The sequence below is a fragment of the Astatotilapia calliptera genome, chromosome 17 (genome assembly GCF_964374335.1).
Source record: "Astatotilapia calliptera chromosome 17, fAstCal68.1, whole genome shotgun sequence".
In the NCBI taxonomy this organism is placed as follows: domain Eukaryota; kingdom Metazoa; phylum Chordata; class Actinopteri; order Cichliformes; family Cichlidae; genus Astatotilapia; species Astatotilapia calliptera.
The window spans coordinates 24,088,743-24,110,382 of record NC_137438.1 but is presented as its reverse complement, the minus strand read 5'-3'; the positions used below and the strand labels follow the sequence as shown (position 1 = coordinate 24,110,382).

Genomic DNA, 21,640 nt, shown 5'->3' with positions numbered 1-21,640 from the left:
TGCAATAGATACCCTTGTTTCATTGTTTTTGCAAAGCTTTTTTGTTTTACTCAATGGTAGCAGAGGAAATATAACACAGAGAAACCATTGAGCTGGAAAAACCCTCAGACTAATCAACAAAATAGAGCAGGATTGCTCTCCTAATCAAGTGTGTGTAAGTGCATGCATGTGTGCGTGTCCTCAAGTGAACTTGTGTGTGTGCCCAGACATATCCCCAGCCTCACACTTTCCCTCCCATCTTGGGTACCAGCCCTGCAATACACACACACACACACACACACACACACACACACACACACACACACACACACACACACACACACACACACACACACACACACACACACACACACACAGAGCCCTCCATCCTCCCTTGCATGCAGGTTATGCAAAACCAAAAAGCTTTTATCTTCTTTTTCATCCACTCTAAATCTTCCTCTCGCTTTCATCCACTCGCATTCATTTGCATTCTGTACCGCGCTCCGTATCCTCTGACTCGGACGTTTGTTTGGCAGGAGGTACCCGACGGGATGCTGTTAACACTGCAAAAAGTGTCCATCTTTACAAGCCTTCCTGTGTTAACATCTTAAAGCTGTTCCAAATGAGGTGATTATAACTCCATTTGTAACCAAGAGCTTTCTCCTGTGTGAGTCTCTCCTTTTTCTTTTTTTTTTAAGCAAAAAGTGCAGGTTTTATTTACAAACTGAGGATGGGGAAATAAGTGGGAATTAATAAGTGGAATTATATATATACATATATATATATATATATATATATATATATATATATATATATATATATATATATATATATATATATATATATGTCTAAGATGCACGTTTGATCAAAAAAACTTGCACAGATGGACACTCTTTGCAGCGAGCGCTGTCTCCCTTCCTACACCAGAAGGGAGTAAAAACAAGCCTTTCCCTGGTCAATGAGTTCACTGGGGCGGACGTCTCCTTAGACAAGGCTGTGGGGGGGAGGTGTTGGATGAGGGGATTCAAAAGTCTTGCAACCAAAGAGAAAAGAGAAGGAGTGAAGGAGAGGGAGGGAAACCTGGCACCGAGGCAGCTCAGAGACCTGGGCATTAGAAACAGAGAGCAAGGGAAGGTCAGCCTGCCCACTCCCCCTTCCTCTTCTTCCTCCTACTACTGCATCAGCAGATGTACTGCACAAGCCCGTCATCAATACTGCCAGACCACAGCCACAGTGATAACAGGAAAGTCTGTGATGAAGCATTTACACGCTAGATTGTGTGTGTGCTTTTTATGTCAGCAGGCAGTGAAAGATGAGATTTTACATCTAAGATCAGCTATCAGCAGAGAGGCTTACGGGCATCGGCGAATGAACTGATGCTAACAAGGCTGTCCTCTAGCTTGAAAGCAGCTTTGTCCTTCTAAGAAGAGAAGCATCACCCTCATCATCATCATCATCACCATCACATTCTAAACTAAATCAGCATCTCCTGCAAATGGCGCTCGGTTTATATCTCCAAGCTGCTGTCCTGAAAGGAAGAAAAGTCATGTCGTGCATTAACCTAAAGTTAGGTAGGGCAATCAAAGATAGTTCATCAAGCTAAAGTTTGGCAGTGCAAATGTGTTATTTAATTCACCAAGTGTCCTTGAATGTGCATTTAGCTGGACTGGGATGGTGTAAAGTAGAGCTGCAATTAAGTTTAATATCTTTAGCCATTAATCAACCAAGAAAAATTGCCATCCTAAGTCCACCAGAATCCAAGCTGTCACATCTAAATTTACAGTCATATTTCACATTTTAGAAGCCAGTACCAATAAAGACCTTTCTTTTTAGAGGAAAAATAAAGAAAATTTTGTAGTAGGACTTAACTTTTCAGAATTTTACATGGTTTTTACTTTATGGTGCAATTTTCTATCATATGATAAACTCAAACATTATATAATAATATACCGATGTCCTCCGTAAATGTTTGCTATTCACTCTCCTTACACTGTATGGGAGTTGTACTAAACAAAGACTGTATATAAAAGATGGTTGTGCTTTGGGGTTTGTGAAGGTGGTGATGTCACAATAGCTACAGCCATCTTTTATATTCTCTATGGTAACAGACAAAAACTGTATATAAAAGAAGTTTCATGGTGTGGAAAGTAAAGCAAGTCTAGATTCCTTCTAACAGCCAGTAGGTGGTGACTCCTCTGTTTTCAAAAGCAAGTCTCTGTACAGAAGTCTTACAGACAATGATCCTTGAGCTCCTGCCTGCTAGCTATCTTGTTTTGGGTCTCACATCTTAGTCTTACTAAATGCATCATGATTTTCATTTTGAAAATGATGCTCATTAACGAGTAACAAGGGGCTCTAAACTGTACTCAACATTCAGAGCAGGCCTACTTAACTCATACTCTCCAGCATCCATTAAAACTTATAAATTACCGCCTCAATTGTGCAGCGTATGCTTCTGAACAGTTGTGGAATACATTTAAAATAAATCCCAACGGAATCATACGATCAATCCCACTGCAACTTCCACAGAAACTGCATAGTCTAATTCGCCACCATTGTTTTTATTCCCTTGTATGTGATTTTATTTCTGTCATACGTACTGATTTGTGTGTCTGTGGATGAAATTGTCCACTTTTAAAGTCCACTTCTGGATGTTTGAAGGGTTTGTGTCACGCTGAATCAATTTGCCTACATGTGTCACACATGTCTGTCTTATTATCTTAATGCTAATGGCAACTGATCTCCTGTTTTTATGACATTAAAACTCCTTTTCTGCTACTCAACTCGGTTTTTAGGGGGTTCCATTAAGTGATAAAACCTGGTAGCAGGTACTTTATTTAATACCTACTCAGAAGGGGTTTCAGGTGTTCTGAGTCGAACATTTGACATCTACAGACTGCACGCCACTGATTGGCCAGTCTGTGGCATCACAGTGACAAGTCATAAGACCGTCTCCTTCACAAAAATTAAACTGGCCATTTAAGGTGCAGACACTTATTGGTTTAGCAGCAGGTATAGCATCGCCCTAATGTCCTCCATTGTTGTGTTTTTGAGTTACATACAAATGACAAGACAGGACTTTTGGCTAGATTGCTATAACGACCCCAAACACTTTAAAAAGGTACTCAATTGTAATGGAAAATGACCAAAAATGAGTGGAATAGAGTTGAATCGAGTAGAGCCGAGCAGTTATTAGTGGAAAAGAGGCATAAGGGGTAAAACAAAGATCAACTGTCCCACTTGGATCCCTCTGGAGCTTTAGGCAACAAGAAAATACATCTTCTCAGCAAAGTAACAAAGTAGCTATCATAGACTGTATATCAGAGATGGACATTGGCACTGGTTTATGGAGTCACTGGAGCATCAACTTGAACATTTTTGTTGGTCTGTTTTGGTGTTTTCAAAGTGTACGTAGTGAGAAAAGGAAGGATTTAGGACCCTAAATTACAAACAACTACCAAAACTAAAAACTGAGACATTAAGATCATCAGGAAAATGTTTAATAGTTTCTTAAAGACTTCTGTTCGACTCCTGAAGCATCACCACCTTCTGGCTGTTAGAAAGAGTGCAGGTTTACGGCACTTATGCACTCCCTGTGCAGCATTAAATCAGATCAATGTGCTTGTTTGGCTGCGCTCTAAACACATATGCAGATGTTTGTAAAAGAGAGTGTTTGCTGTAGTAAAGTGCACCCGTTAGTGAAGGAGAAACCACATCAACCCAGACTGAGATCTTAAGGAATACAGCTCATGTCTGCTGAACAACTACAGATGTAGTCAACAACGAAATACGGAGAACAATAAATATCAGACACTTTTGGCTCGTCTTCACCCATTAAACCGAATAAACACCAGCTCATGACCCTCTCAGATAATCTGCAGGTATCTGTTTATTGAGATTATGAATCAATCTACTGTTTGTTAAATAAAAATTCAAACAATGAAAAGTTAAAAAAAACAACAACAAAAAAAAAACACAAAAGAAATGATTTGTGTGGCATTGGGACACATTTTGGGGTGTTTTTTTGCTTAAAGAAAACAACTTTATTAACAGCAGATTAAGCTCTAATTAAGCAGCATTCCTCATTTTGCATGTGACACTTTAGGCTGCACCTGTTTTAAAAGTTTGGACGACTGAGCTGTAATCCTGCACTAAGAGCAAAACCAGACAAAAATACTGCCTTAATCGGCTTCATTTACGCCATCAAGGACCCTCAGCTCAGACGCCCCTCACTTTATCTGTGAGTTGAGCTCCTGTATCAGAAGTGTGTGTCAGTGCTGCTGCCTGTGTCAGATTGGGACATTTGATGATGATCGTGTTTTGACCCACTTTACCCAAACAACTCTAACTGTTGCGTGTCTTAAGTCCCCTTTGGAACCAACCATGCTTGTGATGCACACACACAAACACGGAGGGAGCATGCCTGGATACGTGCTGGTGTCCTGTTTTATGATTGGGTCACAGCAGTGATCTCATGTTTAGTGACTGGATCAGTGTTGATATCCCGTCCCTGCTGAGAACAACCCTCTTTAAGCCCTTGCTTTCGTCCCTTCCTGTGACACAGTGGGAACTGCGGGGCCCCATCTTCAACATGATGACAGTGGGTGGCCCTGCATCAAGAGTCTGTCAGTGCAGACGATTGCTCCAAGGGTATGAAATAAATGTCTTCTTCATCATAAAACCCCATGTGTTTTTCTTTTTTTTTTCCTCCTTTTTTTATTTTTCCACTCTAGTTCACAGGAGCATCAGATGTTATTTACAGGCGAACCCACTTCTATTAAGTGAAAATCAGCAAGAAGGGAGAGAAAACCAGAGACATACACCAGGATTATGCAGTGACAGTGTGCAGAAAGGCAGCAAACCCTGCACAGTGGCTCTCATTTAGAGGAAACAGGGCTTCACATGTGGCTTTCTGGCTCAAGTTTGCTCCTTACTGTAATAAAAATGTCACATTTTTACATTTTCACTCCGGTTCACATTTATTTAGCTTTTCCTTGTGAGGTTTTCGAGTTGGGAGCACTGCGGTGACCAAGTGGGAAAGTGTTTTTAATGATTTATTTAATCAAACCACTAGTGGAGAGACTTGCTGTTCAGTTACGCGGTGCCAAATTACGCACAACAGCAAAGAGCCATATCACAACCGCCAGCTCGTCTTTAACTTCTCCTTCATGAGCTTTCAGGGCACAAAATAATGCGTTTGTAAGAGTGTGAGCCGCTGCTGCTACTGCTGCTGGTGGTGGTGGGGCTGATCTGAACTACTAACCAAGTCTTAGAGAGATCAAAATTCAATCCCGTTCTGAGAAAAAACAGAAATGACGTTATTTGAATATGTGCCCAAAATCCTTAATGAATAACTTAGGACGAGTAGGAGGCAAATGCTGCCCCAGCTGTTTCCTGTTGAAAATGTCTGTGTAATGTAGATAAATGTGAGGGATTTTCTCTCTAAATCCGTCTCCTGTTCGCTAAATCTCACTTCTCCAAAACGAGCCTGCGCAATGGAACAAAGTCGGAATATTGAGATGTGACATTGCCCGCATCTCATCCTCTTTCTCCCTGTTTTTAATGACTTTAAACAAGTTCATTTTCGTCGGGCTTTGTCTTGTGGAGACCCGTGGGGATGTCTAGCGCTTTTTCCTTTCAGTGGCATTTATGTGATGTCTTCAAGGTAACTTACCTGATTTCCTTTGACACTATACATTATCACCTTGATTCTTCACTTGCTCACTATTTGCACAGAGCATCTTCGCCTACTTTAAAAAGAAACAATAAAAGGGGATTCTTATCGCTTGCTTGTATTTCACAGCTTTTGAACGCATGCATTGGTGCGGATTTATTCACATTTTTCTCCTTTTCATCCACTTATGGAACAACTCTCCCGCATGTCCTGGTAATCTATTTTATTTTTTTCCAGAGATAATTATATTTTCTACATTTTGCTTTGATTCTTTTTTCTTCTTTTTTCTTTTTTTTTTTTTTGCAATCAAAAAATCATTGACATGGATCGTGCATGACTTTCAGCGCAGGTATGAATTTGGACATTTTCCGTGCGCCCGGCGCTTTTTTCCACCAGAAAGCCCTAATGCAGCTGTGCAACTTTCAAAGTAATTACTGCTGAGTCTGCATAATTTACGTGGTAAATATCTAACCTGATTCCTCTGCGGGGTTGAAAGACAGAGAGCGGGAGAGAGGAGAGATTATCAAGAAACACTTGCGGGCGTCGGGACTTTGCGGTTGTGATGTAGATGGATAACGTTCCGTGTTTATTCTCTTTATTATGTACATTTGGCCCAGTCAGCTTCCTCCGCGGGCTTTGGCGGGAGAGCCTTTTTCCATCTCACATTTTGGATCGGAAAGATCTCTTGGCAGCTCATTTATTCTCCTTTCTGAGTGTCGAAGCACTTTTGCGCCTAATAATGCGCTGACAGCTAGGCTTTGGCACATTTTAAATGTTAAACTGGTTGTTAATGATAGATAGCCTGCATTTAATTAATGTGATTAATGCAGATTGTTGTTAACTTGCTAAGACCCACTACACAGAAGCCGGGCGGATGGACGAGAAGGAGAGGAGGGGGGTATAGTGTGTTTTCAATTTGGACGCGCTCCGCTCGGTTACGCACAGGCGCTCCGGAGCATCAGAGCTGCTCAGCCTCCTGTTTGACTGACTCTGGCACCGAGTGCGAGTCTGGATTTAATACATTTTCCTCCACATCTCCAAACTCCTGTAAAGTTACCATCTGTTTCTTTCCCCTTTTTAGCAGATGGAACATCCTGGATGCCCAACTTTAAGCTGGCTGCCTTTTTTTTTTTCAACCCTGTGTTTGACAGTGCGAGTGTAATACTGCCACTTACTGACGTGCCTTTGAGCAAGACACTGTGCAACAAACTGTCACAGCAGATGCGCTAAATGGAGAAGAGTGCATGAAGCTTTGAGTTGTGGTTAAATGAAACTCTTTTTCCGATGATGCTGTGAAAATGTTCTTGCTCTCTCCCTGTGCGCAGAGTGCGATGTGCTGTATCTCCTGTAGCCACACCCTCTCACTACTGCTGTGCGTCCTCACCCTGACTCCGACGGCAACAGGGGCGGGCCCTGAGACCCTGTGCGGGGCGGAGCTGGTCGACACGCTGCAGTTTGTCTGTGGAGAGCGAGGCTTTTATTTCAGTAAGTGCACCTTTTTATTTATTCATAAAGGTTGGCTGTATATGTCCCAGAGCTCTCCACCTCCTGCGAGCTCATAAATAAAAGAACAGCCAGTTTGACATCTCGTCTTGGCTTTCCCTTAATGTTTTTTTTTTTTACTTCATTCATTCCTCATCCACTCTTACATCTTATATTTAAATTCCCTGTACATTTGTTTTAATGCTACTCTCATCACCGAGGTCAAATTCTGAATGAGAAAAGTTAGATGAAATATGGAATAATGATAAGTAACTCTTATTGGTGGCAAATCGCAGCTGTGACCAGAGGGAAAGGGCTTTAAGTGGAATTTGGCTATCTCCAAGAAAAAGGAGGGGTAGAAAGTAAATGTTGCAGTGAAGTTTTTTCTTTTTTCCACCAGAGAAGGGAGAGCCACCCAAAGAAAACCCTCGACCAAGAAACCAGGATTTAAATCTCCAATTTTTCCATTAAGGGTACAACCTAGCCCAGAGCAGCACAGGATATATGGAGCTATGAAGGTTAGGTGCAATGTTCCACCGGCAGCCAGAGTTTCTCAGGACATGTATCCTGCTTTGTCTGTCAGAGACGAGCAGCACGACTGTACATTAACAGTATAGTTGGCTCCCACAGAGCTGAAGGTTAGAAGCTTATTATTCACTTTTCTCTGGCTGGCATCCATCAATTAAGCCAGTTTCAGCAAATGTCCTCAACGAGCATCACATCTCCACCAACAGTCATTTCTTATTCATAAAATTATTAGTTCTCCCTCTGACTCCTGTGCAGTTTTGTCATAACAATCCATTTTAAATGGTTTGGTTTGGTCCCAAAGTTATGAAAGATTTTCCACATGTGGTAGACTTTGTCAGCTGCCAGTTCGAAAAACAGAAGAAGAAGATATAAGATTTCTCTTGGAGATCAGCAGCATCTATAATGCATTTGCAGTTCTTCTCTTTTCCAGTAATTGATTTCTTTCACCTTCGCTTGAACCTGAATAGTTTGAAAATATACCTTTTCTATCGTGTAGGACAATTAGAGGCCAGAAGAAGTGGGCAGTAGTGGTCTAAAGCCATGCTCAGGTTTAGCAGATAACTTTACTGCATTCAATAACTTAGTTTGGCTTGATAACCCATTATTTTTTTCCTAATTATCACTAAAATGTAGCTGATTGAAATGAATTGGATAAGCAGAAGAGAATGGATGGCATTCACAAGCTTAGTCTAAATGCAAGCAGCATAGACTTCACCCTATGATAAAACCTACCCTGCTTTATGGTCCTATTTGACCATAATTTACTACGTAATCATCATGTTGCATTAGCTAAAAACCAATAATCAGCAAAGTGTTTACTGAAATCACAGATCGCAGGAGATGATCTGGTCATCTCCTAATAGAATTCTACGTAGTCCGACTTTTCCCATTTTTGCACCAGAGGAGTCGCCCCCTGCTGGCCATTAGAAGAAAAAAAATGCAGGTTTAAGGGACTTCAATACAAATATTGTCTATACACTCTGGTGTTGAAACAATGCTTAACAGCTGGGTTTAAATCCTTAACTGACCTAAACCAAGTACTGTGGTGCTGTGATTCCACAATGTGTGGGCCAGCTTTTAAGGGTACTGCAGGGCCCACAACCTCAAACTAGGAAATACCTCATCTTCAGTTCATGTGATGAACAAAGTCGCAATTATAGGTTTGGACCACAGAGCTACTTCTACTAATCTAAAGTATTTGTGAAAAAATTACGGCAACACACTAGGTCATGGTTAGCACTGCAGTTAGTAAGAACATAACATAACGTATACAAGTGGACTGATTGATTCTTATATAGCGCTTTTCTACTCTTTCGGAGTACTCAAAAGGCTCTATACAACATGCCACATTCACCCAATCACACCCATTCCACAAGAACCTTCTCTATTCATAGTGCTTTCTAACTACATTCACACACATGCATACTCCGATGGATGCATTGGAGAGCAACTTGGGGTTAGTATCTTGCCCAAGGACACTTGGCATGCAAACTAGAGGAGCCAGGGACCAAACCACCAACCTTCCGATCAGTAGGTGACCTGCTCTTCCTGAGCTACAGCCAACCCTCTAAAGGTTCTTATTGTTGAAGGGTTATTTCCATCTGCAGATCTCTGCATGTGGTGGCATGGCTCTGTTCTGGGACCTTTCCACCTTTCAATATACATGGAAAGGTGTGCCATGGATGGAAGTGGGTTCTAAAGTGGCGTGCAGATGTATATAGATGTGTATAGCAACTGGGGACAGACTAATAGATGGGATATGCTTTAGGCTCGAGTCCATTTGTGTCATGTGATGTGAGTATGAGGCTCTGAGGAGGCGTCTGTGTGCCTGGTAATTTACACGAACACAAAGATTTTACATTACCCTGCACCAACTACACTTGCGCCCTTCAGTCGGACTACAGAGACATAACAAGAACCATTGCTTGGCCATGGTGTCTCTTCAGCTATCTGTCGCTGTATCAGAATATAATAGACTCTTCATGCAGCTTAAATATAAGAGTTGGTCAACTGGATTTGTACAAGTTCATCAGCTCAGCTATCAACTGTTCTCGTTTGGCACTGAGAATCATCTGAACTGTGCTTTGATGGGACTAGCTACACCTGTCATGAAAAACGTCTGACACTGCATACAAAGTGCATTATGCAGGAAAGTGTTTACAGAACTCAAGTCAGAAGGTAATTTTCCCAAAGACTTCTATAGGACCAGAAGTCTTTTTCAAACTACAGCTATCACCCTCTAGTGGCCTGGAAAAAAATGCAGGTTTAAAGCACTTCCATGTTGGCTTCTCTTTTAAAAGCCAGAAGCTACTCTCAGATCAATTTCCTGCTTTCTACCAGCTTGTTTATGTATGACTTTGTTTCGGAGAGATTGGAAATTAAATAGGCACAATACAATTCACACATCACTGTAAAATCTCTCTCTTACCCCTTCTCTAACCTTAACAAAGGGTCTGAGTTGCATAACCTAAACCATGTTTCTGGCTGTTATGCTAAGAGATTCTACAAATTAAATAATTTAAATTCTATGGAATTGCGTCTTCTGAATGTAAATAGATTTCTTTACAGATAGCAGTGTCAGCATGCACCTTGCTGCTCCTCTCCCCGAATCCTGCTCCTTGCAGCTTTTCCAGGACCAGTCCACATCATTCTCTGCGTCAGGGCCTCTGTATGGCATTTGCCAGAAAGTTTTTTGGAGAGCCACCAAGCTACTGCAAAGCTGCGAGCCGTGTTCGTCCAGATGCTCCTGGAAATACCCACATGCTGTGAAGTGGTCTTGACAGCCAGTCCGATTGCCAGTATTCTGCCTGTTAAGACTTTTTGGTCTTTGGATTCCCTCGGCTTCAGCGTCTTCTTCTTTAAATGATCAAACATAACATTTTAATAAGTGCAGGCCTTGGATTCTGAGTAAACAGGTTTGAACTTTGGCATCTTTTTTTCCTTAGCAGTCTTTTTTTTTTTTTTTTAAACCCCAACTCTGAACATTTCATTTCTCCGATTTTGAAATGGTCCCGTGACCTGTCTGCAGCTGTAGCTTAAAAGTTTTTGATATGTTTAGGATTTTGACAAGGTATGAGAGTGTTCAGAGCCGGGTGATGTGGGAATGTGACAAAGGGTTGGATACTGATACCGGAGTTTAACTGCAGTTTATTAAATGGGAAAGTGTTGAACAGAAGCCAATGTAACTCATGAATCCTCATGTAGAATATACTTCTTAAACAGGAACAGACCTTTTTGTGGTGGTTGGTGGAACGTATTTGTCTTTCCCACATTACCTTACACTGAGCTGTCAGTGGACTACACAGCATCCATCTATCAATGCTACTTTTTCCTGTTAAAAAGAGGCGTATTTCATGAACACTCCATCCATTCTCTGAAAAAGATGACAAGGTTTGAGCAGCAGGGTGCTGTGCCTTGGAAAATATGCTTCTCGCCGTCGTCCTCGGTTTCTCTCGCTCTCTCATATTCTCGCTGTCATCCCTTTTCCTTTGCTTCTAGTCAGTAAAATATCTGGAGAATCCATTTGGGCTCTGTCGTCCATAGGACGCGGCAGAGTAACGGCTTGGCCAAAGGAAGCGTGATCCTTTCCCTGAACTCTTCCCCTCCAGTCTGGCCGTGTTGAACTTGGCAGCCCTCTGATTGATAATGTGTGCAGAGACAGTGTTGCAACAACAGCGGGCTTTATGTGCTCACAGTGCTTTTTGCCATGCCACCAGTAAAGTGAAGCACACTTGTATTTCACAACTGCAGATTTCCTACCCTGACAGAAAACATTAGTTGGTGGAAATTCATTTTTTTAAAGGGTAATTAAACAAACTGCGGTCAATGAAACAGAGAAAAAAAAACCTGCAGTCAGTTTTTCCAATTATTAGCCCGACCTAAAAAAATCCTTAGTTGTCTTTGTAATGCTTTAGCAGGCAGGACTGCGGGGTGATTTCACTGGGATGTTCATTCCATGAATCAGATCTGTTATGGGACGTTTTTTGGCTGAAGTGTGAGTGCTAAGTAGCTCCGCGCTCTAAGTCACTTTTAGTTCATGCTGAAATATTCAGCTGTTTTAGAGTGAGCACGAGATATTTAATCTTACTCTGTAAGACTTCTGCATAGTGTCTGCAAAGAAGATGAAATAATCCATCCTTTTTTCAGCCAAAAGCTCATCGTCGCTACACAAATACCCAATAAGAAGGCAACCAAATATAAAATGCAGTGTGCTCAGGTGAGTTGAAGGTGGAAAGGAGAGTGGAGGATGAGATATGACTTCCTTTTCAGTGTCTGTCCCTGCCAGTTTTATTCAGAGCCACTTGAGCTGGAGAAAGAGGGAGAATGTGTAAACAGCACGTCACATGCACGCACTTAGACTCACGCATGGCGAGGCCTGGTCCCTCAGCAGCAGGGGATTATGTGGATTACAGGATGATCAGGACACCCTCCACCATCCCCTCCCGCCATAGTTTTGCACTGGACCTGGGCACACAGCGGAAGGCACCAAGGCCCGAAGAAAGCCCTCCTGTGTCTTCTCCATCGCTATGAAAAGGTGTCGATTTCCCATGAAGACCTGAAACTAAACATCTCTGACCCCCGCTGCGAAATACTGGAACAAAGAGGCTTCTCATGAAAAGGACAGGCAGGCGTCGTCCAGATTTAAATCTGTACATTAGGTGAAGTTGAGACTCGAGGGATTTGAGGACACTAAAAAATACTTAACCTTTTCATTCATTCACATTATGCAGGCCTTCTACAAAGAAAACAGGGGAACATTAGTTAGATTTATAGATATCTTCTTCATGGCGTTCTTTTGTCTTTATAGATCTCATAAAATGGCTTGGTTTCGCTTGTTAGGTGTAACCAAAGACTCATGCACAGCAGTGATCACATTACATTTGTCTGTAATGCAGAAATGTAGCCTTCCTAAATTCGATAACTATTCAAATACTCAAGGCTATAATAAATAATGACATTTATCTCCACGATAAGCAGAAGAAATACATGATCAAACACAGGCATTAACCGCAGACAATCTAAAAGATGGATGCAGCTTCCAGGCAAAGTTCTTTCCCCTGCGATCTTTTTTAATGGCCACCAACTGGTGATAAAGACTTCCAGTGTCGAGGCTTTGCAGACACATGACCACTAACCATGTAATGATAACTTAACTTGTCTCCCAACTACCGATCATGAGAAAAAATTACGTTACATTTGTAAATTCCAAAAGTTGTTGCAAAACTTTTTCAAGAACACATACCCTGAAAAATCCATCTTTAAATATTCATAATGCATTTGGATAAGGTTCAAATTCTCACAAGCCGTAAAACATGGTACCAATGATAAAGGGATAGTTTCTAGTACTTAAAGCAGCTTTTCTAGTCCCTGCCCAGCCGTAAACTCCCTGACACTTCACAGGAGGAGCAGTGCACTGGCTCCAAGAATCCACTGCTTTTTATTGACCATGACCAAGCTGTAAAACTCAGATGCTTTCTGTGCCACTCTGGAATGGGGAAATCGAGCCATCTCTCTCCGGTGCTGTTCCTTGGAGGAATGAGCACTATGCATGCTGAGCCTGTCAAATACCAAACCAAAGATGTTTCAGGGAACCGTGCGGTGACATCAGATGAAAGACTTTACGAAAAACTAACATAGATTGTGGCTAGTCAAAACTATAGCATAGCTTCTGTTAAGAAGGATGCTGTCAGAGTGACATCCAAGGTGAAGAAGTACTCCACCCCAAAGACCAATTTGTGGTTTTTGTGCAGCCAGCTGTAGACTTAAACTTCAAACAGTGCTTCTATACATATTTAACCGGGGTCAAGTCTACGCAGACGCGTTCCACACATGCTCACTAGAAATCGTGTGGACCTCCTGATGGAGGAAGAAGAGCTGCTTAGTTTGCTGTGTTTGGCTGAACAACAGGAAAAAGTCAAAAAGAGAAAACAGTGTGTGCAAATTCAAAACAAGAACAAGATCAAGGTTGTGCAAGACATCACTAAACTACACATGGCGTATGAAACAAGCTTTCACTTGACTTTTAATTGGTGTGACTGCAGTGGTGCTAGTCCACACGGCTTCAGATTTTGGGTTGAGTGCTAATGTGCATATCAGTGATACAATGAGACAAAAGTTATGATTTGGCCTTTAAAAAGCACTTAAAAGAAGGTTCTGTAAATGTCTAAGTGGCTAATTCGTAGTGGACAAAGACTGTGGTTGTTTTCAGTTTACAACCGGTAGAACTTATTCCAAAGTTAACACACTTATGGACAAAGGAAAATACCTCAGAACACATCAAAATGTTCATAAAACTTCTGAAAAGAATAGCTTTTTCAATGTCCAGGGTTTCTCAGAGATGTGTGTGTTAGTTGTGGTTCCTTGACTCACCGGTTGTGCGACATGCATAGCTATCCAGTGTATCAGGCCCTCCTAAATAAACCTCTGGCTTTTTTCTCTTTATTTTCTCGAATTCACCACCAAGTACGGTATGTGCTGCTCTGGTTAGAAATATTTGTACAGGCTGGCATCATCTGCAAAGAAGTAAGTTGTTAAAGGTCCTTCCTAAAGACAGTTGGTATTTAATAATCAAAAGAAACGTTCTTTCTTTAAGTTTTCCTTCAGACTGACTTTTGCAAAATCGGCAAAACCTTTTTTGCATCTTCTTTATTTACCCTTATTTAACAGTCACAGAAAACAATTCTTTGTTGATGGGGGATTACAGCAGTTATCCAAAGCTTTTAGACCTGATTATTATATGCGTGTTTTCCCCTAACCTGCCTGAGCTGATTATCCTACATGTTACAACCGGCACCAGCTGATTACCCTGTCCCTTCCAGCTGTTTGTGCAGCAGGGTGGCAAACTATTTTCAGAATAATAGCGGATGTTAATTTGTAAGGCTTTATTGGGGGGGTGGGGGGGTTGGGGGATTGAAAAACAGGCCAGGCATTGAAGCACAGCCCCTCTTTTGGCTTTCAGAAACCATTATATAATCACCAGCCAGGGCTCAGTGTCGCAATTTTCTCATTTTAAATGTCTTCACGTCAGGTGTTAATAGAACAGCCAATGCTTGGCCCACTGTTACTCAGTGGGACAAGCACTGAAAGAATTTCTTAGAAAAACAAAATGAATACAATCGTTTGAACTGTATATAATAAATAGTTTAAATATCCAAATCAAGATTTTTTTTCAGCCATTTAAATATTTCAGTTTTCTAGTTTGCACACATCTAGTTTAGAAGTCTGAGATCTGGGTAAATCCAGTTCTTCTGTTTCCTAAATAATGCAGGTGCACAAGGTATTTTTAGCATCCAGCTACCTGATGAGCAACATGAAAGCCTCCCTATCACCCCCCATCTCCTCCTCTTCATTCACACCTCTGTTAGCCTCCACTCTGCTTTGTGTCTGGGGGTCTGAGGAGAAAGATGCTTCTGTTTCTGAATGAAAGCTGCTCTCTGTTCAAAATAACGTTGTCAGGACAAGGCAGACAGAGAGCAGAAGTTAATGCACTTTGTCAGCACTGGCAGTCTTCTGAGCCAAGAGCTATTAACTCTGAGAGGGAAAGGCATTTCCTCCTTGTAAATGCCATATTAAATTATTATTATTTCATTTGGTAACAGGGAAAAGCCCATCAGGACTATATTGTTCAAGGTGAGCAGGGAATTGTAAATGGGAAGTCTGGGTTTTTCTAAAAGCCACCAAAGAGGGTGGGTTCTGGGGGGTTAGGGAGTTAAAAGAGGAAGTGAGTACTGGCGTCACTGTAACTAAATGTGATCATTGAGTCAAAAATCTGTCACGCCCTGAGATGTATTATTTGGACTCAAAAACCTCCCCCAAAAAGCAAAATACCCAAAACACCTTTGCTAGCTGGCTTTGCTTCTTTACTTCATGCAGTGAGCATGCATCATGTCTCCATCCTCAAAATCTGTGTTATTTGAACGAGCCTCCAGGGTGCTTCTGCCAAATAAAAATGTGAATGAACAGTGGGACATAGCCAATGGTGGTGTGGTCCTAAAAGCCTGCCTGGATGTTTCTGCAGGTGGATCGGGCCCAGGGGACTTGTGGCTTGGCCTCGCTGGACTATGTAAAAGACACCTGGGCCAAAATGGCTGAGCAGGATATTCTCACCATTTGGGTGACTGCCCCCCTTCCCCCACCCCTTTCCCTCCTTTTTTTTAAAGTTTTTTTTTTTTTACATTGATGCAGCTGCCAAAATGAGTCCACAGTGTGCAATGTGATATATTGTAAATTTTACATGTAAGAAATCAGTGTCACTGAGACCGTACGGCTGTTATCACAGCTTTATTACGAGCGTGGCGTCGGCGTCCAGCCATCGCCAGAATGTCTTTGATTAATTCTATTAAAAAAATAAGAAGCATAGGAAAGGGAAAATAATAATGTCATAATTTAAAGACTCAAAAGTGACCATTTCAACTGAAAATGCGTAGTAAACTTTAAATCAATGGGTATTTTGGGAAAAAATAGACAAAGGCACGGATTTTGTTGGCTAATATAAAAATGTTTTGTCAGCTGTACACATGTAAAGTGTTTTTTCTGGCCTATGCTTTATATTTGTACAAATTAAAAAATATATGCAATTATATGTAGAAAGCACGGAAATCATGAAACAACATTGTTCCTTTTTGCTTCCTAGCTAACATCAATATTTTTGTTGTTGAGTTTGGCTGGTTCAGCTAAACCTGTACTGGCCATAAGCATGAGGACAAATTTACCACTTAAATTATGTACTAAATTTCAAATCAAAGTTCCCTTAATTTAGAAGCAGGTAAACAAATGCGGACAACACTGATTTTACTGGCTGAACGGACATTTACCATTAACAGATTTTTTTTTTTCCTATAGGATGATAGCAAATTAAGCTAGCAATAGTTTTGTTAACCGATTTAAAATGTTGTCTCTGGCTGACTTTTTATATAAATATACTTTTAGAATATATCCAGTCATATGAAATCATTAAACAAATCTATGGTTTTTCTTCAAGTCCACTCAAGAGCCAAAATATTGCTACCTAGCCTTTTTATACCAGCTCGTGTAAACAAGTGCAGATTTCTTTCTGAAGTAGTAAAGTTTGGATCAATGAGTCCTTTATTTCAGCGCACTAGCCACCAATTTTGTTGGGTAGAAAATTAGAACTAAGCAATGGAACTGGTTCTGTCTCTCCATTGTCTAAAACCTGCTGCCGTTCTTCTCAAACAGATAAACCAACAGGCTATGGCCCCAGTGCAAGGCGGTCACGTGGCATCGTGGATGAGTGCTGCTTCCAAAGCTGTGAGCTGCAGCGCCTTGAGATGTACTGTGCACCTGTCAAGACTCCCAAGATTTCTCGCTCTGTGCGTTCACAGCGGCACACAGACATGCCAAGAACACCCAAGGTTAGTAGCAGAGCGAGCAAGGGGACAGAGCGTAGGACAGCGCCTCAGCCAGACAAGACAAAAAACAAGAAGGTGAGCAAAGCATCAAAACAGATAAATTTTAAAAATTGTTGATTGGATTGAATTTACATTTTGTTACATACTCAGAACATACGTGCATAATATCCTGATTAATTAAGGTAATATAGCTTAATTAGCAGAAACTAAAGTGACCTATTTTTTCTTCCACAGAGACCTTCACCTGGACATAGTTCATCCTTCAAGGTATGCATGCAAAATGATCTCATGTTTCATTGTCCTTTTGTCATCTAAGCTTTATCAAATACACAATCTCGCCAATGACGTAAGAGTTTCAAAAGCAGGGCAATCTTTTTACAAGAAATGAAAACTTTATATAAATCCTAGTTCTAGAACATCAGGGGGCAACTAAAGAACGTGTAATTTCTAAATATGGATTCGGTGTCATAGTGTGAGCATTTTAAAATTCAACCATGTGCTTTTTACTCTTTTCTCAATAAAAGAACACCATTAGAATCGGAAGAAGAAACTAAGTGGTTTTTGTGGTAGACCTGCAGTGGCACTCCCCAGGCACAATCTCCACTCTGCTACTTTACATTATGTCCTAAAATTCAGATAGCTTACAATACAACACATGCAAGGGAAGGAGCCAAAGCATACATATCACGTTTAGTGATTTTATGTTTGCAGCTGTTCGTACATCACTGGCAGTTGGTGGTGAACAATTTTAGATCTGTTCGAAGGTTGAGATCATACTCTGTCCGAATATAGCATGTTTTCTGACTGAATGCATTTGAAATCCGAGTGCCCACGTCTGATCAGAATAACCACACTCAGAAGAGGCAGAGTGTAAAATCAAGCATTGTAGAGGGAAGGATGTTGAAGAAAAATTCAGTGAGCTGCATTTGTTTGAATTCATTTAGAGTCCAAAAATCAATTATATAAAGAACATATCGTTGATTTAAAATATGCAGACCTCCTTGGCAGGGAGGTAAGGAGTTAAGAACTAAGTAGATAACTACTCCTAGAATCTACTAGAATAAGTACTGTAATAAGTACAGGCAGAACTACTTATGTACTTTCCCTTACTTAGGTCTTGCATGGCTCAGGCACATAAAAACCCTGTTTAGAGGCTAGGATGTGCAGATGTTAGTGGAAGAAGAAGTTATTTAAACACTGAGAGTGAAGAAAGTGATCAGCAGTCAGGTCAGGTAATTTTAAGGGCTTTTACTATTACTAGATTCTGGACTCTTCCAGAGCACAGTCCAAAGCAATTTCCCCCTGATTTCCCCTTGCTGTCAGTTGCTTGAATACAAGACCAGGATACCCCATCTGCTCTAGTGTTACCCTAACCAGTGTAAGAATCCTTATGGCATATGACTGACCTTAGACAAGATCACTTTTAGACCAACATTTGGATGTTGGAATGTCTTGATGCATGTTCCGTCATACCAGAACGTTGATTCGGTTCATTGTGGACTGAAAAGGACAGTTGGATCATTAACAAAACCTTTCTCCCACTGAAAGTGTAATGTACAGATGAATGAAAACAACTTTTTGGGATTTGGAAGTTAGGTACTAAAATTGATTCCTATTTGAAGTTACCAGAAATAAAAAATTTGTTTTGTTTCATTATTGTTTATCACCATCACCATCATGTTGCTGTGGTTAGCAGCTGTTTTAGGTTCTAAGTTTGAGCATCCTGGTTGGCTAGGGTCTTTCTGTTTGGAGATTACATATCTGATTTCATTTCTTTCCACTGACCAAAGATGCGGTTGTTAAGTAAAGTGGTCATTCTAAACTGGCCATAGATGTGAAAGTGTGTATTTCTAAGTTTCTCTAAATTAGCCCCAAGATGCATGGGTAACCACACAGAGTGTATTGCACTTTTTACCTAATATCAGTTGGGATGTGTTCCAACCCCTTGTGACCCCCAAGTTGGATAAAGCAATATGAAAACTGCCGGGTAGATGAATTTTGACCAAATAAGTACAGAAGACCAGGCCACCCGGTATCTTCTATATCTCTGCTGTACATCTAAAAAAAAAAAAAATGTGTTTCTTTTTTGTTGCAGGAAGTCCACCAGAAAAACTCAAGTCGAGGAAGTTCGGGGGGCAGGAATTACAGAATGTAGGGAAGGAGCAAATGGACAAATGCCCAGCAACTTGGGAGGAGAGAAGGGAGTGGCCTTACCTGGTACCCCTGTGGAATGGTTCACTGTAAAACAAAAGAAAGAAGATGCTAATAATGACCTGAAAAGCTCTTCAAAATGATTGAAAACAGAGAGCTAGGTGGTGTGTAAGGGTCTGATGTGGAAAGTTGTGATTATTTTATACACTGCACCATTCCATACTGGGAGGAATTCTTTGTTAATGCAATGTAACAGACTAGTTTAGCTGCTAAGACACGAACAAGAGCTTATTATACCTCCATGTGGGAGCTGCAGCCTCCCCAGGCTCCAGGAAAGATGGGAACGTATCTGGGCCTCAGCCAATCAGAGAGCAGCATGACTGTGGCTCGGTCACATTTAACAGTTAGTACCCCAGTTCAAAGCTGATATATTACCTTCAGAGTTTGTTTTTATGCACCATCCATTACTGTGGATATTTTTATTATGTAAAAAAAATAAATAAAAAAGGTTTGCTTTAAGGACAAAGACCAGGTGGTTCATCAGAGTTTGAACATTGTTGTAGGTATGTTAACTTGAGCCTAAGTCTAAACCTTACTACGAGGAGTCGCTGGAAGGTTTGAGATCAGTCCAAATCTCTCTTAAGCCCCAGGAAGTGTTCAAAACCTGAGGACTGAGTCTACAATCCAAACATTATAAAAAGAGCTCAAGCACTATTAGAGGGGATTTTAAAGAAAGTAGGTAGTACAGAAGGTACTACAAAAACAAGACTGGGATTTTTCACATTTTCCAAAACAGAAAAACAAATTAACCAGAAGCTAAAACTGAGTTCTCGTTTGGCCCTCAGAAGCGTGTCCTTCGGTGAAGTCAAAGTGCATTTGGCAAACTGAAGCGGAAAAAGTCAAATAATGACAATCAGGCAAAATGTTTGTCGTCTGCATCCTTTCACGTGTCAACACCCCAGCCAAATTTGATTTTTGACAACAGTTCAGTCAACATTTCCGTTTGAGTGGAAACCTGTGTTTAACCTTGAACACAGGTTTCCACTCACAACCCGTGTTCAAGGGTAAACACGATGTTATGAAAGTTTAGTCAAAGCAAGTGCTCTAAAAAAAAAAAGCAGAGCCTTCACACGTATGAATTTAAGTGATTGATCTTGACCTGGATATTTTATTAGCTTAGGAAGGCTGAGAATTTTGCAACTTTATCTGATGGCAAGAGTAGAATAAACCTCCACTGCATTCATTGCAGAGTGCACCCAAGAAACACACATATTTGGTGAACGTTGGCAAAACCACAAGGACAAATCTTTCTGGTGATGTGATGTTCGCATATCAGAATACAAATACACATACAAAAGCACTCACAAGGTAAATTAGAGTTATGCAACTACAAGCAAAGGTCATGCAGACATACACCAACTTTGATGAAAAGCCAGTTCTGAGAAGTCCTTGCATGAGGACTAACAAAAACGGCTGTTTGTTTAAGCCTCCAAAAAAAAAAAAAAAAAAAAAAAAAAAAAAAAAACGATAGGAAAAAAATAATAATTGCCCAAGACAACTCATCTCTGGCTCTGTCTCCTCTGCCTGTGTATAATCAAACAGTATTCCCATTATGTTAACCTATGCATTACTATCATTCATTGTACATGATGGTTTCATATAACAAAACTGTATTAAGAATCCTATCCACTGTATAATGGTGCTATTTTGTAGTTTGTTACTTGCAAGAGATGGCTAAGAGACTGATGGCAGGGCTTACATTGGAGGTCTTCCCTTTTGCACAGCCTTGTGGCCACCATTTTAATAGTGTTTTTATTTGTAAGCTGTTTCAATAAGGTAGTAGTCTAAGCGAGTAAATGTATCTGTGTGAAATCTGTGAATGCATGAAGAATTTAAAAAAAAAAAAAAAAGGAAATGAATATACCATGTTGTGTTCCCAAGAAGGCAAAATGCTATTTTTTCTACTGTTTTAAATTATTTTCTCAATATAGATCCCTTATGCCAAATAACTTGACAAAATAACTGTGAACAATGATTCTTCCAATTGTATTAAGATTGTAAAAAGTCATCGTGTACTTTTGTCTGTCCAGATGTGTGTGTTGGTGATAATTCACCTAACTGGAAGTCAAAGTACCAGCTATTGAAATTACTTAAAACAAGACAATGCAACCTTTGTCAAACAGTAGACAATCAGCATACATCCAACAAAAATCCCAAATGTACCCATTTCAGTAACATATTTAGAATCTGGATCTTTAATTTAATGACATAAATAAAAAGAGGTCGTTGCTACTCTCATAGAGACGGGGTGACGAACCCTACGAAAGTAGGGCTGTGGACTCAGAGTTGACTGGTCGATAGTTTAGTTGACACGCTCTTACCTAATAACATTTTTATTGATTATATGGTCCTCAGTCTTACTGGGCTCACAACTAAGGACTCACCCAAACCTGAGTAC

General features: G+C 40.6%; 1 protein-coding gene across 1 annotated transcript; it reads left to right on the top strand.

Moving 5' to 3' along the window:
• The first annotated feature begins 5,162 nt into the window (after positions 1–5,162).
• On the top strand, positions 5,163–19,708 carry igf1 (insulin-like growth factor 1). Its single transcript, XM_026146870.2, has 5 exons — positions 5,163–5,644; positions 6,979–7,138; positions 16,859–17,106; positions 17,266–17,298; positions 19,127–19,708. Exons 1-5 carry the CDS (start codon positions 5,597–5,599, stop codon positions 19,184–19,186), a joined length of 549 nt encoding a protein of 182 aa, XP_026002655.1. The 5' UTR covers positions 5,163–5,596; the 3' UTR covers positions 19,187–19,708.
• The last annotated feature ends 1,932 nt before the right edge of the window (positions 19,709–21,640 follow it).

Excerpts from the sequence above, each read along its gene's own strand:
- igf1 (XM_026146870.2), top strand. The coding sequence starts at position 5,597 with ATGTCTAGCGCTTTTTCCTTTCAGTGGCATTTATGTGATGTCTTCAAG. Across the intron at positions 5,645-6,978 it reads ATTTATGTGATGTCTTCAAG|AGTGCGATGTGCTGTATCTC; the intron begins GTAACTTACCTG and ends CCCTGTGCGCAG. Across the intron at positions 7,139-16,858 it reads AGAGCGAGGCTTTTATTTCA|ATAAACCAACAGGCTATGGC; the intron begins GTAAGTGCACCT and ends CTTCTCAAACAG.